The sequence below is a fragment of the Nelusetta ayraudi genome, unplaced genomic scaffold (genome assembly GCF_046127955.1).
Source record: "Nelusetta ayraudi isolate G7.1 ecotype Tasmania unplaced genomic scaffold, CSIRO-AGI_Nayr_v1 ptg000136l, whole genome shotgun sequence".
NCBI classification, from domain to species: domain Eukaryota; kingdom Metazoa; phylum Chordata; class Actinopteri; order Tetraodontiformes; family Monacanthidae; genus Nelusetta; species Nelusetta ayraudi.
Window position 1 is genome coordinate 1,604,436 of NW_027466186.1, and position 22,381 is coordinate 1,626,816.

General features: G+C 43.0%; 2 protein-coding genes across 27 annotated transcripts in view; both read left to right on the top strand.

The window, feature by feature from the left end:
* The window catches only part of LOC142879409 (plectin-like), a 108,521-nt gene extending 100,173 nt beyond the window's left edge, over positions 1–8,348 (top strand). For 22 of the 23 annotated variants that reach the window (XM_076012696.1, XM_076012697.1, XM_076012698.1 and 19 more), the window contains 3 exons: positions 275–7,227; positions 7,414–7,527; positions 7,668–8,348. In XM_076012696.1, coding sequence (XP_075868811.1) covers positions 275–6,436 — 6,162 coding nt within the window. In that variant the 3' untranslated portion in view covers positions 6,437–7,227; positions 7,414–7,527; positions 7,668–8,348. The remainder of the gene's footprint in view (positions 1–274; positions 7,228–7,413; positions 7,528–7,667) is intronic. The other variant, XM_076012692.1, reaches the window with a different exon arrangement.
* Positions 8,349–9,099: 751 nt separating this feature from the next.
* The window catches only part of macf1b (microtubule actin crosslinking factor 1b), a 28,030-nt gene continuing 14,748 nt past the window's right edge, over positions 9,100–22,381 (top strand). The window contains exons 1-6 of one of the 4 annotated variants that reach the window (XM_076012718.1): positions 9,100–9,246; positions 9,383–9,441; positions 10,130–10,241; positions 21,055–21,111; positions 21,237–21,407; positions 22,207–22,373. In XM_076012718.1, the coding sequence (XP_075868833.1) occupies positions 9,115–9,246; positions 9,383–9,441; positions 10,130–10,241; positions 21,055–21,111; positions 21,237–21,407; positions 22,207–22,373 (698 nt within the window). In that variant the 5' untranslated portion in view covers positions 9,100–9,114. Of the gene's footprint in view, positions 9,247–9,382; positions 9,442–10,129; positions 10,242–16,897; positions 17,284–17,306; positions 17,514–20,124; positions 20,862–21,054; positions 21,112–21,236; positions 21,408–22,206; positions 22,374–22,381 lie in introns of those variants that run through there. The other 3 variants (XM_076012715.1, XM_076012716.1, XM_076012717.1) reach the window with 3 other exon arrangements.

A 22,381-nucleotide genomic window follows, 5' to 3' on the forward strand; every position in this document is an offset into this window, starting at 1 on the left:
TATATATATATATATATATGTATATATGTATATACGTATATATGTGTATATATGTGTATACGTATATATGTGTATATATGTATATACATATATACATATATCTATTTATGTATATATACATATATCTGTATGTATGTATGTGTGTGTGTGTGTATATATATATATATATATATATATATATATATATATATATATATATATATATATACATATATAACAGTAATACAGTATTGTCATTGTCTGTTGTAACTTGTATTTTCTCTTTTCATCTCAGATGGCTGATGCACAGCAGAAACAAATTGAGCATGAAAAGACAGTACTCCAGCAAACATTCCTGACTGAGAAGGAGATGCTGTTGAAAAAGGAGAGGCTTATTGAAGAGGAGAAAAAGAAGCTGGAGAGCCAGTTTGAGGAGGAAGTCAAAAAGGCTAAGGCTCTCAAGGATGAACAAGAGCGCCAGCGCCAGCAGATGGAGGATGAGAAGAGGAAACTCCAAGCTACCATGGATGAGGCACTCAACAAACAAAAAGAGGCTGAAAAAGAGATGTTAAACAAACAAAAACAAATGAAAGAACTCGAGGAAAAGAGACTAGAGCAGGAGAGAATTCTTGCAGAAGAGAACCAGAAATTACGTGACAAGCTACAACAGTTTGAGGAAGCACAGAAAGACCATGAGAAAGAGATCATTCATGTGACAATGGTTGAATCTACACAGCAAGTTCCCAATGGTCAAAATGCTGGCGATGTGGTCGACCTTGTTGAAAAGAAACCTGATCCCCTGGCTTTTGATGGCATCCGTGATAAGGTACCTGCAAGCAGGCTTCATGATCTCGGCCTCTTATCCAAGAAAGATTTTGACAAATTAAAGAATGGCAAAATTACTCCTCAAGAACTTGGCGAGAAGGAAAAACTCAAAGGCATTCTGAAGGGAAAGAATTGCATTGCTGGTATTTTGACACCATCTAATCAAAAGATGACAATCTATCAAGCATCAAAAGAAAAGAAGATTACACCAGGCACAGCAATGGTTCTTCTTGAAGCCCAGGCAGCTACAGGTTACATTTTAGACCCCATTAAGAACCAGAAACTTAATGTTAATGAAGCTGTCAGGGAAGGTTTGATTGGGCCTGAACTGCATAACAAAATGCTCTTAGCTGAGAGAGCAGTGATTGGCTACAAAGATCCATACTCTGGTTCGAAAATTTCTGTCTTTGAAGCAATGAAAAAGGGCCTGATAGAGCGTGAGCATGCCATAAGAGTCCTTGAAGCTCAGAAAGCTACTGGTGGCATCATTGACCCAATAAATAGCCACCGTGTGCCAGATGAAATAGCCTACAAACAGGGGCAATATGACTCAGAAATGAACAAAATAATGCAGAATCCTACAGATGATACCAAGGGTTTCTTTGACCCCAGCACTCAGGAGCCTTTGACATATTCAGAGTTGATGACAAGATGCACCAATGACCCTGAAACTGGTCTAATGCTCTTGCCGATCACAGACAAAGCTGCTCAGTGCTCAAGCATATACACAGAGGAGGAGACCAAAGATGTGTTTAACAAAACAACTGTGACCGTGCCATTTGGAAGATTCAAAGGAAAGACTGTCACCATTTGGGAAATAATAAATTCTGAGTATTTCACTGAGGACCAGAAGAAGGACCTTCTCCGTCAGTATAAAACAGGCAAAATCACAATTGAAAAAATCATCAAGATTGTGATTACTGTTGCAGAAGAAAAAGAGAAGAAGAATGAAATTACCTTTGATGGTCTGAGAGCCCCCGTGCCTGCCTCTGAGCTTGTTGAATCCAAAATCATTGACAAAGACCTTTATAACAAATTACAGAAAGGCAACAAGACTGTGAAAGAGGTGTCTAAAATGGATAGTGTGCAGAAAGCACTGAAGGGTACAAACTGCATTGCAGGTGTTGTAATCAACTCATCCAAAGAAACATTGTCCTTTTATCAAGCTATGAAGAAAGATGTGATGAGAGCCGGGCCTGCCATGAATATGCTTGAAGCTCAGTCCGGAACGGGCTTTGTAGTTGACCCTGTTAATAATAAGAAGTACACTGTGGATGAGGCTGTCAAAGCAGGAGTCGTTGGTCCTGAGCTACATGAAAAACTGCTGTCAGCAGAGCGGGCAGTTACTGGCTACAAAGATCCATACACTGGGAAGACTGTCTCACTATTCCAGGCAATGAAGAAAGATCTTATCCCTAAAGAGCAAGGAATCAGACTCCTTGATGCCCAAATGGCCACTGGTGGCATTATTGATCCTGTCAACAGCTACTACATCTCACACGATGTGGCTTGCAAAAAAGATTATTTCGATGATGAAACGAAAAAGATTCTCAGCGAACCTACAGAGGAAACAAAGTGCTTTTTTGACCCCAACACAAAAGAAAATGTCACTTATTCTCAGCTGTTGAAGAGATGTGTCAAAGACAGTAAGACTGGTCTTCCACTTCTGCCACTTTCTGATGAAGCTATCAACGCAAAGGAGGAGGTGACACTTACAGAGGCTCAGAGTAAAGAGGCCATGACCCAGGCAATTGTGGAGCTTGCGTCTGGACCATTCAAGGGCAGGAAGATGACTATCTGGGAAATCATCAATTCTGAATATCTGACTGAAGAACAAAGGCTTGACCTGCTCAGACAGTTCAGATCAGGAAAGATAACAATTGAAAAAATCATCAAAATTGTTATTACAGTTGTGAATGAGAAGGAGGCCAAGAAACAAGAACAGTCCAACTTCAAGGGCCTCAGAGCTCCTGTGCCAGCACGCTGTATTTACGATTCCAAAATTATTGACAAAAAGACCTTTGACCTCCTCCAACAGGAAAAAACAACACCAAACAAAGTCAGTGCAAATCCCAATGTCAACAAATACATCCAGGGCTCTGAAAGCATTGCTGGTATTTATGTCGTGCCAACAAAAGAAAAAGTAAGTGTTTATCAAGCAATGAAGAAAAAGCTTCTAAGACACAACACAGGTCTGGCACTTCTTGAAGCCCAAGCTGCCACTGGCTTTATAGTGGATCCAGTGACTAATCAGTGTCTCTCAGTAGATGAGGCTGTGAAGTCAGGCATTGTTGGCCCTGAGCTGCATGAGAAACTCCTTTCAGCAGAAAAAGCTGTAACTGGCTACAAAGATCCTTTCACAGGCAATAAGATCTCTCTCTTTGAAGCAATGCAAAAAGACCTAATTTTGAAAGAACATGCCATGCCAATGCTAGAGGCACAAATGGTCAGTGGAGGAATCATTGACCCAGTAAACAGCCATCGCGTCCCAAACGATGTGGCATATCAGAAGAAACTTTTCAGCAAAGAAATGGCCGAGACCCTGTCTGAACCGACTGACGACAACAAGGCTTTCTCAGATCCAGAAACCGATGAGAATGTTACCTACAAGCAGCTTAAAGACAAATGCCAGATAGATGCAGAGACGGGTTTCTACATGCTTCCGATCTCTAAGCCTCAGTCTCCTACTGTTGTGGAGAAGACATACCTCTACACAGAGGAGCAAACACAAAGTGATCTCACCAGCACCCAGATTGACCTTCCAATTGAGGGTCTTGCTGATAAGCCTGTAAATTTGTGGGATGTCATGAACTCAAATTTGATTCCAGAGCAACAGCGCCAGAAACTTATAGACGAATATCGATCCGGTAAAATCACCAAAGAGCGCATGATTATTATTATAATTGAAATCATGGAACAAAAAGAAATCATCAGAAATGACAGTCCACTATCATGTAAGACCATAAGGAGAAGAATTACCATTGAAGAGCTCTACAATGCCCGCATTATTGACTTGGAGACATACAACCTCCTTAAAGGAGGAAAGAGAGACATTCGTGACATAATGGAGATGACGAGTGTAAAACAGTATCTGTATGGCACAGGGTGTGTTGCTGGGGTCACAACTGACTCAAGCTCCAAGATGAGTATATACCAAGGAATGAAGAGTGGTTTTATTACACCAGAATTGGCTCTAAGCCTCCTTGAAGCACAGGCTGCAACAGGATTTATTGTTGACCCAGTAAAGAATGAAACACTCACTGTTGATGAAGCTGTCCGTAAGGGTATTGTTGGCCCAGAGATACATGATAAACTTCTCTCAGCTGAAAGAGCAGTCACAGGGTACAAAGATCCATACAGTGGCAAAGTAATATCCCTTTTCCAGGCCATGAAAAAAGACCTTGTTCCTGAGGATTACGCTTTGAAAATGTTGGAGGCTCAAACTGCAACTGGTGGAATAGTTGATCCCGAATTCCAGTTCCATCTACCAGAAGACATTGCCATGAAACGTGGTTATATCAACAAGGAAACTAATGAAAGACTCACTGATGATGTCAAAGGATTTGTTGACCCTGTCAATCAAGAGAAATTGTCATATGCTGAGCTGCTCAAGAGATGCAAATTAGTTGGCGGTTTACGTTTACTACCTCTTGGAGACAAGAGACTTATGTTTAAGGGTCTTAGGAAACAGATCACAATGGAGGAGTTGCTTCGTTCACAAATTATTGACCAACAGACAGTCACTGAATTAAATGAGGGTATTATTTCAGTTGAAGAGGTCAGCAATAGACTGTCACGCTACCTGGAGGGCACTAGCTGCATTGCTGGTGTATTCTTAGAGTCCTCAAAGGAACGTCTTTCAATTTACCAGGCCATGAAGAAAAACATGATACGGCCAGGTACTGCATTTGAACTCCTTGAGGCTCAGGCAGCCACTGGATATATGATTGATCCAATCAAAAATCTGAAACTGACGGTCAATGATGCAGTGAGAATGGGAATCGTAGGACCTGAATTCAGAGACAAACTCCTCTCTGCCGAGCGTGCTGTGACAGGATATAGAGATCCTTATTCAGGAAAAACTATCTCCCTGTTCCAGGCTATGAAAAAGGGGCTTATCCTAAGAGACCACGGTATCCGTCTCCTCGAAGCCCAAATCGCCACTGGTGGAATCATTGATCCAGAGGAAAGTCACCGTGTGCCAGTTGAGGTGGCCTACAAACGTGGCTTCTTTGATGAAGAAATGAATGAAATCCTGACAGATCCTTCTGATGACACCAAAGGCTTCTTTGATCCCAATACTGAGGAAAACCTAACTTACCTGCAGCTCATGGAGCGATGCATCACTGATCCTGACACTAACCTGGTGCTCCTGTTGCTAAAAGAAAAGAAACAAGAAAGAAAGACCTCTTCCAAATCCTCAGTTCGTAAGCGCAGAGTAGTCATTGTTGACCCAGAGACAGGCAAAGAAATGACTGTCTATGAGGCGTACAGAAAGGGACTCATTGACCACCAAACTTACTTAGAGCTAGCAGAGCAGGAATGTGAATGGGAAGAGATTACAATGACCTCCTCAGATGGTACCGTCAAATCTATCATCATTGACAGAAGATCAGGGAGACAGTATGATGTGGATGATGCACTTGCACGTGGCTTTATTGACCAGAATGCTCTTGATTCATACCGAGCTGGGAACCTTGCCATCACAGAATTTGCTGACTTGCTTTCTGGCAACATGGGAGGGTTCCGCTCTCGCTCATCTTCCTTTGGTTCCACCACTGGTTCCACTTATTCTGCTCCAATGAGCCCCATACCATCTATTAAACCACCCGCAGTAATCTGGAATGATCCATCAGAGGAGACCTGCCCCATTGCTGGAATATTAGACATAGACACACTTGAGAAGGTGTCTGTCACTGAAGCCATTCACAGAAACCTGGTGGACAACATCACAGGCCAGAGACTGTTGGAGGCCCAAGCCTGCACTGGAGGCATTATTGACCCAGCAACTGGAGAGAGGTTCTCTGTCATTGATGCCACAGAAAAAGGCCTGTTGGATAAAATCATGGTTGATCGCCTCAGCTTGGCTCAAAAAGCATTTAAAGGATTTGAAGATCCCAGAACTAAAGTAAAGATGTCTGCCTCCCAGGCTCTGAAGAAGGGCTGGTTGTATTATGAGGCTGGGCAACGCTTCCTTGAGGTCCAATATCTGACTGGGGGGCTTATTGAGCCTGAGGTTGAGGGCAGAGTGACCCTGGATGAATCCATCAGGAAGGGTACAATCGATGCTCGCACTGCCCAGAAACTAAGGGATGTTGGTGCTTATTCGAAATATCTAACATGCCCTAAAACCAAACTCAAAATTTCCTTCAAAGATGTCATGGACAAGAGCATGGTTGAGGACGGATCTGGCCTAAGGCTTCTCGAGGCCTCATCACAGTCCACCAAAGGTCTCTACAGCCCTTACAATGCCAGCAACCCTGGGTCTGCCTATGGCTCCCGCACAGGCTCGAGGACCGGATCCCGAACAGGCTCCAGGAGAGGCAGCATTGATGCTGGCTCTGGCTTTAGCATGAACTTTTCATCCTCTTCCTTCACATCCTCATCAACTGGCTACAGTCGCAGATTCTGAGGGGCTAGTCCCTATCCTAACATTTTTTTTTTTTTTTTTTTTTTTTTTTTTTTATAAATAACAACAGTCATATACCAAGGAAACAACAGTCATGCACCTTAGGGTCGCATTTTTCACAGGAAAATTAATTTACAGTGACAACAAAATATGATTTATTTATTTGTCTTCCATCTGATCATTTCACAAACTAATAGAACTCTTAATTTTAAACGGACATGTGCCTCAGAAAGAGACAAAAACAAGCATTGCTATATATAAGATACTGACATTTCTTTTGAAGTCACTTTATATTTTTAGAGCAAATCAAAATTTATTTTGCTTCCACGTGACTTTATAGTTTTAATTTAGGACTAGTTTTTCTGAAACTAATATATTGTGTATGTATGTCAAAAAGAGATATTTTTCCAGTATTCCCTGTTTTGTTTAAAATTTGAGAATATTTGTCTATTTTTTATGTTTTTTGACTATGTAAGCCAACTCCTTATGAATGCTTTACTATGTTATAAAGTCTAAAACTTTATGACAACTTACGTTACTGTTAAATTAGTGAATAAACTAAGAAAAAACAATGTGTGTGAATCAACAAACCAACATTGTTTAGATTTAAAATGACTCCTCTACTCATGACCATTTTCTCTATGGGACCTTCGCTACCCTTTAACATCACCACACACTCCCAGTCATGTATTCTTTATATTCACCATCAATCAAGTGTTCCTGGCAATCCCAAGATGATGTCAGAGTTGGTCTCGCTCTTCCATTCAGACCTGCATCCTGTTGTTTTGGTTCTTGTAAGTTACTCCCCCCCCCCCCCCCCCCCCCTCCTTTGTTCATTTAATTTGTCCTTCGTGAAGTTGATTACATCTTTTTTTAAATTCTTACTTTAATTTCTTTCAAATATTTTCCAGCCCTAGTACATTAAGTTATTGTGATCCCTCTTTGATGATTCTTACCGTGTTCATATCCTATTGTTGCAGCAGTTCCTGAGAAAGCAACACAAAAGCGCTAGTACTCAAATGGCGAGGACACATTACTGCTTTAGACCAGATGACAGATTTTTGAGTCCCTGGCATCTTCATGAAGCTCCACAGGTAATGTGTCATTGTAAATTAAATGTAATGCTGTTTTATGTATGTGCTGAAATGACTCTGATTTTTCTTTTTTCTTTTTTTTTTGTCATAGCATGTCGTTGTTTGATTTCTCATTTATGGCTATTTACTTTCATTTCCAGATGTGCCATTGAGTTTGCCCTTTCATCAATACACATCACACTTGAAGAAAGTTGAGCCCGCGCCTACCTGGCAACACCTTGGAACGCCTATCTAGGAACACTATTCATTCATAGTTTTACTTCAATGCTTACAGTAACGCTTAACAGTAGCAGTAACATTTACGACATCAGAGGAATACTGAATTTCAGTTGTGTCCGAATGCAAATGCGAATTACCAACAGATCAATTACCTGCTTAGAGAAGCACTACATTGCATGAATGTATGTATATCAAGTTAAGACATTTCAGTTGACTGTTTGCCACAGATTTCTTTTGCAACCACAAAAAAAAAAGAATCTTATTTTGCCAAGTTCTTTTTACATTGCAACCATTTCTGTTGTACGTCGCCATACTCTGTAAATCATGTTATTGTGTTTTCATCAAGATTTTGATATGTTATTATTTGCCATGCATGTGTTTCTAACTTTTCAAAGGATACCGGGGAGAAAAAATGTTTTGTGTAAATTAAAGACAACTGCAGTTGTAACTGCTGCCTTATTTTAGCATTATATGAAATTCACGCATTAACCGATTTGTTTTGCTGATGGGGCAAATTTGGCTTTGAATGGTATGGTGAGTGGACTCTGTCTTCTGTTGTGAACATAACACTATGTTGTAAATAAATGTTCTCTGAAGAGCCACACCTTTGTCATTCATACATTAATGATGGATCAAAATGGATCCAAAGCAGTCTGTTGTTGCTTTGTTTTTCTGCACTGGAACACAAAACACAATGCAAAAATCTCCAGTAGCTCACCTTACACATGTGTAAAAAAGTGCAACACAAAACATCCATTGCAGGTTTTGAAGTATTTTACTAGAGTAGGAATATATAAATACATCTAACATATGTATATATATATATATACATATATATATATCATACATATATATATATATATCATACATATATATGATTGATATGGTAAAAACAATTTAATTTGTTGCAAATTGAGTATTCATAATATATGTGTATGTATGTATTTATTTCTCACCAGCACAAACTGAGTCTGCTGCAGCTGCAGAAAGACCCACAAAACCAATGCTCTGTTATTTGTTTCAGTAATTATTTTGAAACGCATTTGAGACCGACCTTGGGAAAACAAAGCAATGACCACACGAGGGCGGTGACAGACTTGGTAGCGGCTATAAATATGCTAAGACAATTAGGGGAGAAATAGATACATCTTGAGTACAGATTGTGCTGGATTACATCTACAGAATATTTTCTATTATAATTTTGAACATAAAAAATATGTTTTGAGTAAAAAATCTCACAATAAAAGATATCAAAGACATAATCATGAAAGGAAATGACATTACTATTGAATATTAATGATGTGTTACCTGCACATGAGATACAAACATGTTTTGCTCTACGTGTGCCAACGTTAGCCTCTGGGTTTGATGGGGGAGCTTGCCAGCAGAAGAAACGTGACGTTCTCCTCGGAGGATAATTCTCCCACCAGCTCTCTTGACAACTCTGATCTGACCCTTTCCCTCCCAGATCTCCCTGGTTCAGAGGCTGGAAGTAGAGAGGTAAGAACACAGGGCGTGGAAACGCATGACGCATTCATGCATTATTCAAAGGGCTGAGATTTCTTTGAATAACACACAATGCAGTTTAAAACAAAACCAGCGCAGACACTTGTGCCCATGTCATTCTGTCTTGCAGGATAAAGGGAGCGCTTTGTTTGTCTCGTCAACACCCACATCACAGGATCAGAGATACTGGTATGCTTTTACATTAAAGTTCACTATTCTTTAACGCCACTGAGATAGGTGGGGGGAATAAAACGGGTTACCAGGCTTATTGGAATGGTGTGCCACAACAATAAAACTATAAAAGTGTCTTCCACTTTAACTAAACACACCTCATTGGTCAAATAGAGAACATGCATTTTGGCAGTATTCATTTAGAAAAGGTGGCTTAGGTCTGCGCCATCTTTGGGGAGTGGCACAACATCAGTGGACAGATACAACTGGGCTGGTCAACAATATATTAAAGTTTGAGCATGTGTTATGCTCTCATGAAAAAAATAAAACAATTATTCAGTTCGGCAGACGCAATCCTCTCAATGTGCCCCATTAGATCACCACCAACCTGTGCGTGTTTATCTGTCAATACGTTTGTGCAGGTTTTTCTACTCACAAACCTTGAGAAAAAAACGTCATAGCTATTTTCTAGTGTCTGGTTGGAGCAGGTACAAAGCATCAGCGTAGATGAGTCTGGCAAGTTTGCAAGTTAAATAATGAAATTCAAGATGTGTGTATGTGTGTATGTATATATACATATAATGCAAATGCGCATTTGTATTTGCATTATATATACATATATTGAATGTGTTGTGCAAAAAGAAACTTGCATTAGATTTTAGCCATTACCTTTACCATTCAACATTGGGTTTCTCTGTGGTTTCAGGAGGAACGAGGACGTCATGACTCAATGGCAGTGTGAGTTTAGGGGTCAAATCAGAGCTCTGACACAGTGGCTGAAGAACATGGAGATGAGGCTTCCACCACTGGAGCCCAGGGTTAGTTTGGTTTACTGCCTGGATTGTCTCCTGTGCTCTCTAATTTCTTCTTGTAAAAAACAAAAAAACAAACATTTTAAACATTCCCCACATCGTTGCCATCCTGTTTGTTTCATTTACGTTTTATTTTAGAGCTGCGTTATTGAAGCTCATTCACAGCTTTCCTTAATGAGACATCGTTACACTTCAATCCCACTGCAAACAATAATCAGTGCAATTACTCCATTCAACAAAATCACAGCTATATTCAGGAGGGGAAAAAAAAGTGGTGACCATGAACCAATGAGCCATGCTGGTGGTTCCAAACACTGCTGTTGTTTGACCATCACGAAAAAAAAAAAAAAAGGGCAAAGGATTGTGCCAGTTATCTAAAGGTCTGCCACACTCAGCCGGACACTGAGGTGGTCCTCCTCTACTCCTCCACTCCGGCAGGCGAGACTTCTTTAGGCCACAGGGAGACAGAGGGCCTGGGGGAGTCGGGCTCCATTGTGCCTGGCCCGGACAGCCAGGCTGGGGAAGTGCTTGCAGTGGGGGGCCCTCTGCACAGATGAGCGCACACGCTGAAAGGACATTAGAATCTGATGGGAAGAAAAAAAAAGAAAAAGAAAACCAGGGTCTTTACGGTAAAAGGACCCCAATCTGACCATTGGGGAATTTATTGAACACCAACTGTAGATTTCGCACTATTAAACAATGATTTTTTATTTTTTTTTGCACAAAGATGTACTGCTGTCAGAAACTGGAGGGATTTGAAGGAGAGTGCACCAGACGTAAAAAATATATATATATGAAATATTGATGTGGTTATGGTCACAGATGGCCTTCTAGATTTCTTAAACGCTATACACTAGCATTGCTAATAGCATCTCCAGTTTACCTTTGTATATCTCAACTATATCTCCTCTTGAAACAAAAACAATGGAGCTTGTTTCATCCTTCGGTTATTACTCAACAAACCAGATTTTTCCTCTAAAGCGACATCACACACCAAACTACATTGCTAGTGTTATGGTCCTCACATTCTGCACAAAGAAACACAAACATTACGCCTTATCTCCTGCCGCCTTGATTGTGCATCGGCAGTGAAAGAATGACCTCAGTCTTGAGATAACCATCTCCGTCCGGCCCGCTCTTTTGTGTGCCAGCCAATGAAAGCCCGTCCAAATGCTAAACATTAGCATGATACAGCTACAAGATGGTGGGGTCATAATTTATTTGATTATTCCAAGTGAAGGGTGGCCGTGACCTTTCCAGAGTGGTGTGAATCAGCTCCACAAAGACTTCCAGAGTGTTGATGGTTTTATTGTTGTTAGGGGGAAAAAAAGTGATTTTCACTGAGTTTGTTCCATGGGCCGCTGAAGGAATTGTGAGCCATGAACGAATGTTTAACCCAGTAACTGACTGTAAGGCTCAGAAGGGCCTTGACGTAATGCAAACCAAGTTTGAACCCATCTGACCTCTGGCAAAATACACTTTGTTGAATTTTTTTTCCCACATTTTTTCCCATGAAAATAATAAGATTCACAGGGAAATGCAAAGACGTGTCTTAACACATATTGAAAGCCTGAGCACTTTGGAGGTCTGACCCCTAATGAGACTGTGTGAAATAACGGTGTTGTCCTTTGGTTCTGTGCCGTGCCTCTATCATCCTGCATCCGACCACAGACCTTTGTCATGCTAATGTTGAAAGTCGGCTGCGCTGCTGGTCTTCAGTCTGAGCCTCGGGGACTCGTTAGTTAGTGGCGTGAATGAGTCCCCCCTCCACCAACACCCACCCCCCACCTCCCAATGCACAGATCCATCAAAAACACTCAGGGCAAGCACACACCTGCTCCTTAAGACAAGGCATGTACCAGCACATCTTTAACTTTTTTTTCTTCCCATGAATGCTGGGAAACATAGAAGCCTTAAATTGGAGACTTTCATGAGTATAATATTTGTTTAGATTATGATTGGTGTATCCATAATGCTCTGGAAGCTCAGTTCCTCGTTATGGCCTTAAAATTTGAACATTTTCCAATGAAAAAAACAAACCTAACTAGAAATTTAATTCCCTAGTTCTTGGCCTTAGGTCTTTTGATACATTCTTGTTCAGCAGCACACAATTCTGATCTTTCAAGCAAAGACAGACACCTTTACCTGTTGAATCCTGTCTGATGAACAATCTTAAAGGCAGAAACTACCAGCAAAAAGCAACTCCTATCACCAGGAGTCCTTAAAAGTCTCTTTGTACTAATTTTCATAGCGTCCGTCAAGCAGACTTGTGAATTTAGTGCCCTAAAACTCGAATCTGGTCACCAGAACATTTTTTAATTTATATATTTTGGCAATGTCTCTTTGGCCTCCTGCTAAACGATGCTTCGTTGTTCCTTCCATGCTCCATATGAAGGGAACAAAAACAAGGCAGAGACGGAGGACACGGCAAGGGCCGTTCTCACTCACCTGTGAGTGGCATCCCTGAGGTACTCTGCCCTGTCATGGCATCACAAAGGGCAAATGATGGACTGAGGAATCCACTGACAAGGCCATTGGCAGTTACTGTTGACTATAATAAGAGCGTTGTTGTTACGGTCTGAATTTAGTGAAACTGTTTTAAATTAGAATGCATTCGACCGTTGGGGTGAGAAAAAAAAACTGTCTAAACATGTCAAAGAGAAGTCAACAGACATCTTTTCATTTGGCAGTCAGGTTGAGGTCAAAAGTTTTCCTTTCTGCTCCCCCTCACGTTGCCCCTCACACTGATATAAAGGCTCTCTGTCTCTTAAAGGTCTCTGTTTTCCCTCAGCCTGTAGCAGATGCTGCATCCTAAATAAGTCCCAAGCACACACAACTTCCAAACAGGTCCAGGAAGGCAAGGTCAAAGATCGGGCCTTATTATCCTCTCGTCGCTCGTGCTGACAGGCAGCAAAAAGCGTCCGAGCTCTGCGACGTTGTCATAATAACGTTCCCGGCAAGAGAGGAGCCTTGTTTTCATTGCAGCAAATCGGGCGCGAGACAATGCGGGACGTCACCATGGCTGCTGAAGGAGACTCGCTAATTTTCAAGCATGACGCCGGGGTGAGCTCAACTGTGATGAATGCAAAATTGATGAGATGGGTATTTTTATTCACACACCTCAACCCTGGTTTGATGGCAATTAAGGGCCTCTTCCCTCATTGCCTGCTACTTCCTGTTCCCAGTGAAATGAAGTAGCCGTAAATCTTCTTCTCCCTGCGATCAATTGAATCCAACACAAAGCCGAAGATGAAGTTGAAAACCTCTTCCTCTGAGCTGCTGAATCCCCACCCATGATTTGCAGGCTCCGGGAAGCCCAGCGTGGCATGGAGAAGACGGCGGGGAAGCCCCGGCAAAGCCTTTCATCTACTGTGTGTGTTTTCTTTTTCTTTTCTTTTCTTTTTTTTTTTTAAAGGGGAAGAAACCTCTTTGCCTGATAAATGACAGAGCGGATGCTGAATGGAGCTTTCTGGTTTGACCCCCTCCTTTTTTTTTCCATGTCTCATGAAGAGGGCTAATTACCATGTTCTGTCGAGCAGCCATTGAGGTCTTATTTAATTTAAAGGCAGCACAGAGGCGCAGAGATAGCAGAGGAGGAGGAAGAACACGTCGGGGAAAACGAATCCCCTTTCTCTGGGCCTCTGACACGCGGGATGTGCGATCAGATTTAGGGTCCCGTCGGACTCTCGTTTAGAATCGCATTCGTTTGGAAACTCACTTCGTCTTGCAAACGGCGTCCAGTCCATTATCACGTGCGCGTTTGGAAGGACAATAAGAGCTGCTGAGACGGGATTGATGAGAATTTTTTTTCTCCTCTCCCAGTTTTGGCTCATGGCGCCGCACCCTTAGAAGACGTTAGCTATTGCCTCTTAAATAACTAGCGTGCAGCCCGTGTGTGTGGCTTCGCTGAAATGGAGAGGAGAGATTTTTGGCAAAATCATTTAATTAGTACAGCGGGGGCTGCCGGATGCTGAATGCCGGGATCAGGTGTCATAGTTAAACAGCAATGTCTTCCTGGCAACGCGGCGCCTCGCCACTGCCAGCTCCTTTCAACTGAAATAAAAGGAGGGGTGGCGAATGTGGGACCTACTTGCTCATTAAACGGCTAAAGACATTAGTTCTCTGAGTGACCCAAAAAAGAGAAGTGGCTGCGAGGCTGCGCATTTCTACAACAAACATGGCCGAGTTGTCGTTTACCTGGCTGAGAGACCGCTCACACGTTGCACCACAGAGCATTGCACTGATTAGAACCAAGGTTGGTTTTATTGACTTTAAAACGTATTATTTTCAACTTATGTTTTGATACTTCATTTGAAACGTTGACATGCATCGGTTTGTATTTGAATTGGCGTGGCTGGAGAAAGGTCAGAGGTCAGAAGCAGTGGCATCACCATGGTGAGGCAGAGTTTAACAGCTGGTTTTTATGACCACAGGGGTCCTTCGTTTTTAGACAGTGGCGTTTACAATGCCACTCAATAAAAGGCTTAATGGACAATAACTTAATAGACTGGTCTGCATGACTGACAAAACAGCCAACTCAGGTCTATTTACAATTGTTTGAATGCTCATATTTGTACCTGATCCGTACATCTTTTTTTTATGTTTTTAACTTCAATATAAATGTATTTTATATATCAATGTACAACATGGAATGTGCTATATCAATGAAGGTGCTTGATTAATTGATTGATTGATTGATTGATTGATTGAGTAAAAGGTTGGTCCCTTACATCACCTTTAAAAGAAGAGAAGGAAGTTGGTTTGTTGAGCAAAAATAGAAGTCAGTCTTGTCTCTTTTTTCCACCAGATTGTTGCCACCTAAAGAAGTTTTACTAACATGCAGTATCAGACTGTCTATGCGAATGCTTTGCCTCTTTATGACACTACAATTAACCTTTGCATATGCTCAATTTCGCATGTATCCGCCTCTCTAAACTCACGTCTTTGTGCTGTGAACTTACATCCAAGCGGTCAAGCCTCTGACACACTTCGCACTAGTAAACCGTGTTTGCATTGACTCACACGCAACACCGAGAGCACTTTACACTGGCGCAAGCGATGTTGATAATGTGATATTTTATGAGGTGCGATAAGATCTTCCCACTCACCGCTGACATTGTTCATCTTGATTGCACTGGCTGTTAAATTAAAAAAAAATGACAGGTTTTCTATGTTACTAAATAGAAGCTTTACTAGAAAAGAGGTTAATGGGTTTGTCCTTCCAAAACACATTTTCTTTTAAATCAGCCTAGCATGCATGCATGTGACTGACCTTGCAACTGAGTGAAGTGGGGGCTCCCTGGCAAGTGTCTGCATGCAAATGCGGGCGCGTTTTGTACGTGTGTGTCCAACAGTGAGACTGTGTGAGAGAGACAACCGTACATGCCCACACGCAAAGGGTGGATGAGTGAGTTAATTGGTTGATTTTTTTTTTATTTTTTATGCTCGGCTGGAGAAAGACAGGGAGGCGGAATGGTTTGAAGCGTTCATTCTGCCAGCCTTCACGTGTCTTTTGTTCAGGTTTTTGGATGCACCTGCGCGTGTCGCTTTCACGGGGAACTTTGTGGGCATTGACAGTGTGAATTCTGCTGGCGCAAATTGTAGGATAAGCTTGTACTCATCGTGTTTGCGTGCTTGGTTTTCCTCGTCTCCAAGGCAAATATTGTGACTTAATGAAATGGATAGTGAGTAGAATTTCACCATAGGGGTCCGTCCTTTGCATTCCCGTGCCAAAAAGGCAGAGAAAAAAAAAGACTGTGCTATGTTCTCATTGCTCCGTTATTTCTTTTCCTGTTTGTTTTCTTCGAGACTCCTTATTTACTGGCCGGGGTTTGCGATGCCTTGAAACGAGTTACAGAGTAATCTGAGATGTTTTACAGTAATTAGGCGTCTTTGTTGCCGCTCCGGAGACTGCTGCGCCCACACTGAATGGGGAAGAGGGGGCTGCAAGGGTGTGTGTGTGTGTGTGTGTGTGTGGGGGGTGGTGAATGCATGTGTGGCTGGGTAGCAGGGTGGGTGTGGGTCCCTCCTTTTGTAGCGTGCACTTCTCTCGCTTGCCATCGAGCGAGAGGGAACCGGCTGAGGCAGCTGTCACTTAACATGTGAATGTTTCGAGGGCAGTCCGAGGGGTCTTTAGAAACTCTCCCTTTTTTTTTAGCACCCCCACTTGCCCCCCATCCCATTTTTCAAGCAGAAGCAGCATGGAGTTTTTGAGCCACAGTCAGAGCCAGAGGAGGGGCTTTGTTGGACAAGAAAGGGGGCAGAGAGTGAGAGAAAAAGCCTGGGGAAGGTAAAAGGGGGCGCAGTGCCGCCGGGCTGCCTGGTGCAGGAGCAACCTGAGCAGCAGCAGCAGCAGGAGCATCGGGGGTTGCCACCGCCTTGCCGTTACGCGGAACAATTTGACCTCAATGTGAGAACCGCAGTTGGCCGGGAACTGTGGGAGTTCGGCTGAGCCGTTGGAAAAAAAAAAAAATACATTGTCTTCATCTGGGCACACCACCACCCCATCAGCGGCGTTAACAAGGAAGGAATTCCTCTATCGCAGCTCCCCACAACAAAGAAGAAAGGGAGAGGAGCAGAGCCGGTGGGAGGAGAAGTGAAGTGAGGGGAGGGGAGGGGAGAGGAGGGGTGAGGAGGCGAGAAGGGGAGGGGCGGGGTGCTGCTCCGTAAGGGGAGAGGAGGACATTGTTTGCCTGTGACTGTGGGCAACGGAAAAGCATGAGTTATCAGAGCATGTGCGGCTGTGTGTAGGGAAAGTGTGTTTTGGATGTGGGCATGTGTGAACGAGTGGACTTGATTGAGTGCACGTTGGAGGGAGTGTGTGTGTGTGTGTGTGTGTGAGGAGCCTTCAGTTTGGGATGTTGGTGCCGAGGAGGCCGTTCAAAGGATGCGCAAACAAAGCTGGACCCCCACCACACACACACACACACACACACACACACACACACACACACACATACCCTCACACCCCCTTCTCTCCTTTTTGAATGGTGATTGAGGACCGGCTGGATTCCTTTACTCATGCTGTTTGGATTAACTGTGATTCGGGGTAAGTATGCTTCACGTCAGCTTCAAACCGCCAAAAACTGCCACTAGCCCAGGATTGGCCGGGAGAGAGTGTTGGCTTTTTTGGACTTTGCTGTTCATGTATTTGAGGTTAACCATGTGACCAGGAATAAGTTTTATTTTTTCACTCTGGGATCGTTTGATATCATACCAAGTGTGAAATACAAGCCCAGAGGCGATGATAATCAGGCAGTGTGAATGGATCATTCAGATGTAAGTACTCATTCTATCTTAGTTTTTTTTTTTCATTTTATGGAGAAAAGACTCTTCATGACCCAGATTTTAGAATCTAATCCAATCTAATCGTACCTATTGTCAGTTGTTAGCCAAAGCCATGCTCACGTTTCCTTCTTGTACAGTAGCGTTGTCACGCACCGTTTTTGGGTGGAACGTATGACCTTGTGCGAGAAACACCCCAAAATGTTGTGAGTCTCATGGGTGAGTGCACAACTGCCAACCTTGATTAGAGACCCTCCACCCTGAATCCTATTTCAGGATCCTTTCTAATAGGCGCAGGCATAAAGCAGTGACACAACATTAAGGGGGCTCCATACTGTTGTGATGGATGATCTTTGTTCTGCTTCTAATGCGACCCCACAGCTTTCTTGAAACATATAAGCTGCTGTTTGGACATGAACAAGTGTGTGTAGATTTTATATATGAATTGAATTCGGTAGGTAACGCTAGCATGCATTGGTTTTCTCCAAATAATTACACAGGGATAGATTTTTTTTCTGTCTCAATTTGACTTTGCCATACCATCGACAAGCCCCCATTCTATGGCTATAATTAAATTCATTAGTAAATGGACTGTGGCCATGTACCATAAATCACTGGTGTGAGTGGGGAGGGAGGGAGCATGGTTGAATTAAGGGTCCATCTCAAAATGGGTTAAGAGATGGGATGGTTAGGTCAAGCGCCAGATGAGTTAAAGGGTGGAGTGCTTTATCCCTGGATCAAGGTTTTCTCGCTGGAATAATTATGCTAAAAAAGTGAGAGGCGCGTCTTCAATATTGGCTCAGGGCATTCCGAGAGGGTTGTTGTGGTTTCCTTTCATTCTGGCAGGGTGTAGGCGTTGTGTTCCCAATTTGGGTAGAGAATTGGTCTTTTTTTATCAATGTCTGTGAGTAGCCAAGTCTAGCAGGTATCTGTTGAAAAGAAAAAAGAGAAAATATTTTATTTTTATTTTAATAACGCTGACTTTCCCTCTATGGTACCACGTGCGCTCCAATGGGACTCAGCTTATTGCTATGAGCTCACTGTAGAGGCAACTGTGTAATTTGGCAAATGACCACACATGCGGCATGGTAACCAGACACGGCACACCCTCTCTGTTTTGTTGTTAACCCATGTGAACTAGGCTACAGGCACTCACTGGCCTCCTTGAGAGACCGCTGGGTGCCGGTCTGAGCTAACTGGGTAATCATTGATCGAGAGGTAGGGGGCTTTGTCTGGGCCACCGCTCTCTGATGTGACTGTGTCCTCCCCCTGTGGATTTCTTGACTACATCATATGCTCTGCAGGGACCTGCATGACGTGAGTAATTACTTAGAGCACATCGAGGAATCGTGGTGAACTAGGTCATTCCTAGATTCTCATTTAGTTAAAGGCTGCTACATCTTAATTAGTCCTTGTTTAAAAATAAGAAGGCGCCAAAAGGCCTTGCATGGAAGTGGACTGTCTATGTACCGAATCTTTGGTTAATGTAATAGAGCTGCAAGTTAAACATAAATGTGTTTATAGCTGGATTAGATTACACCACCATAGCCAGACAGCAATAAGACGCCTCCATGAATATTGTCCTTCTTGTTAGTTTGTCGAGCCAAATATCCCGCTCCCCTCTTTAGTGACCCATATTGGTCCCCCACAGTCTCTAGTCATCAAGCATGACCTTAGGTGACCTGTGTAATTCTGAATGGATCCCGCCTCGGAGGGAGGACCCGATCTTGACAAGAACCCTTCCTGTGATCTCCTGATGAGCTCACCTCAGCTCCTTAAGGCCAACATAATTATATTCACCTTTAACCTCGCTGTCAAAACAATAAAGGGACTGAGTTCAGGGGCAGAAGATGGGCTGCCCATGAGAATAATTTCAGCCAAACAAGACACTGATGAAATTACTGTTGCTTTAAAATGAACAAGGATGCCATCAAGATCAATGTGAAAATCATTAGAAATAATAATAATAAAAAAATAACAGTTCCTCTTTAAATAATCATTTCCATATTAAACAGGAAGTTGGCTGTGTCTTAGAACTACAACAACCACACTTGGTCTCCTGCCACTCTGTGTTCTTGCACACCCCTCCCTCCCTTGTTGTCACCCAGGAGAAATGAGGCGATGTCTGCGTTTTTATGGCTGTCATATTTGATCAGATCCCAAACGGGTTTCCCAGGGCTGGTCCAGAGAAAGAGCTGGCTCGTTGCCACAGCTTGTCCGTGCCAGGCTAAACAGCGGGATCCTCGACAAGCCTGTCACACTGATTTCCAAGCCTTGAATATTCTAGTTCATGATGTGAGATAGATGAGTAGGATGTGTGTGTGTATGGTCTGGCGGAAGACAAAGGGACATGGAAAATCCAGGCCAAGTATATCTGCTCTAGTTTCTTCGTGCCCTCAATGCCAAGAAAGTGGAACTGTGCAAACATAAACAAAATGTTTTTTTTTTCCCTCAATGCCAACTTTTATAAACAGAACCTAGTGAATCTTAAGCCAACCTAATTTCCTGACAAAATCAGAGTGGTTCGTATTTTGTTGCCATAAACAAACTTGCACTTGTTGACTTGACAATGACCACTTGACGAGCCACCCTTGTCTTATTTTAGGTAGCTGAAGGATCTTCTGCATGCATGGCCAAGGGGCCTTACCTCACCATTTACTTCAGTAGCCTTTGGGCTGAAGGATTATGGGTAACCTCGTCAGCCGGCCCAGCTGCCTGGGCCAGAAGTCAAAGCACGTCAGGTCAGACGAAGACTTCCTGAAGGAGTGCTACCAACGGCGAAGAGAGTGGCAGCCTCCGGAGCAACATGGAGAGGCACAACCAGACGTGGTTGTCAAAGACAAAGCTGGGGAGGATACGATCAAGGAAAAAGAGGTTGATGGTAACAAGGTGGCACAGGAAATTGACCTTGAAAGAGAAGAGGACACTTGTACTCCAATTTCGGATAAACCCCTCCGCAGCTCTCCTGCCTCAACAATCAGGAGCACCAGTACTTTGGATAATGCCTGGCACAGCAGTCCATCTCCGATCAAAACTTCACGGAATGGGACATTAACAAGGAGAACTGTGCCTCCAGAGTTCACCAGATCCCCTTTGGCATACCCCGACAAGAGTGCCGCGGAGAGGAGAGCCAGCTTCCAGAGGAGAGACTCCAGGGAAGGGAGCCCTTGGCCCTGGAAGACTTTACCACCAAGGGAGGTGACAGAGGTGACCGAAGTGACAGAGACCATTGTCACCGAAATTGTGGAAGTGACCGAGTACCCACGTGGAAATAAAGGAGGAAACCCCATCGTCACCAGAACTGTTAGAGTCCTGAATGGTGCCGCAGAGGAACTCGCTGAGGTTGATACAAATAGAAACTTTCAAACACAAAACATCTTGTCTGTTTGCCATTTCATTCCTTCTTCTGTTTATTTAAGCATGCACTTCTTCCTCCTACACAGACTCTTAGAGAAATAGTGTGGCTTTCTTCCTGTGTTAGGTCTTGCAGGATTAATTTTTGAAGTCAAACCTGAAAATTGGCTTTATTTTCCAGCTCCAAAGTGATGGACACTCAAGCTCTGACCAAGATTCCTGTCCAGATAAATGGAGGGTATGCTTGTTTCTTTAAACCATTTCTGCTCTGCTTTTTTCACACCAGTGAAGCTGATCATAAATGGCTGTTGTTTATTCATTCTCTATTTATTAAGTGAATGCTTTATCATGGTCTTTTTGAAGGGAACACGGTCGGGCCTGGCGCTGAGGGATGCGTCAACAAATTCTGATACTTTCCTACAGAACCTGGAGGCTTTGCTCACGTGGGTCTGTGAGATAGAGGAGCTCACAGCCAATCAAAAACCCCCATCCTCAGAGGTCAAAGTGGTGAAAGCCCAGCTCCAAGAACAAAAGGTCGGTTATCACCAACATTATATCACCTCAATTCTTTATCTGTGAGAAAAATCTGAGCCCTGTGGCAGAAGTAGGTAAATGGTGTACATGTAGTCAGATGCGTTGAGCCAATGGTAAATGCTGTGCTGCTGCTTCTGACAAAACAAATCCAACTCTATTCAGTGGCAAATGGGTGGTGCCCATTGTTAAAATAAGCTTTCAAGTCTGTGGTGAGGATTTCCAAGGGAAACTGAAAAGCTGGGAAGTCTCGTATCCTTTCACCTATAATCACACCCATTGTTTGGCTCCTGGGATGAGAGGAAGCCTGATGTAAACCTGACACATGAGAACATACCTACCTACCTACCTACCCTCCTCTGTGTGTGTGTGTGTCTCTCTCTCTTTCTCTCCCTCCCCCCCTCTCTCTCTCTCACACACACACACACACACACACATGCAAACGTGGGTAGGGCTTTATCAAATTGGGATTCTCACTGCAAAGAAATTTGTTAAACCCAAAAAATGTGCTGCATGTTGACACTGTCGATCATTTGTTGACATTTACCACCCACAGCTTTTTTTCACCTTAAAGCTCCCGTTACTTGTAGACACTGGTTTACTGTTCCTTGTGTGATTGTTGGATCACTGGGATTAAAATTTTAAAATATCACCTGTTCATCTTGAAAACTCAGAGAAAAGGTGCTTTCCGTTGGTCTTGAGAAGTTTTAATCAGCTTCCCTTGAGACGACACCAGCCTTGTGCTTCTATATATAAAAAAAGCTAATTAAACAATGATGTTGATCTATTTGCCCACATACAGCTTTTGCAAAGACTCCTAACAGACCGGAGGCGCAGCATGGACTCCATGATGCTGGAGGGGCCTCGACTGGTGGAGGCTCATCCAGGAGAGGAAGGGGAGACGGCAGATGCCAAGCTTTCCACTCTGAAACAGAGGTGGGAGGCTTTGCAACAAGAGGCTGAGAAGAGGTGAGCTT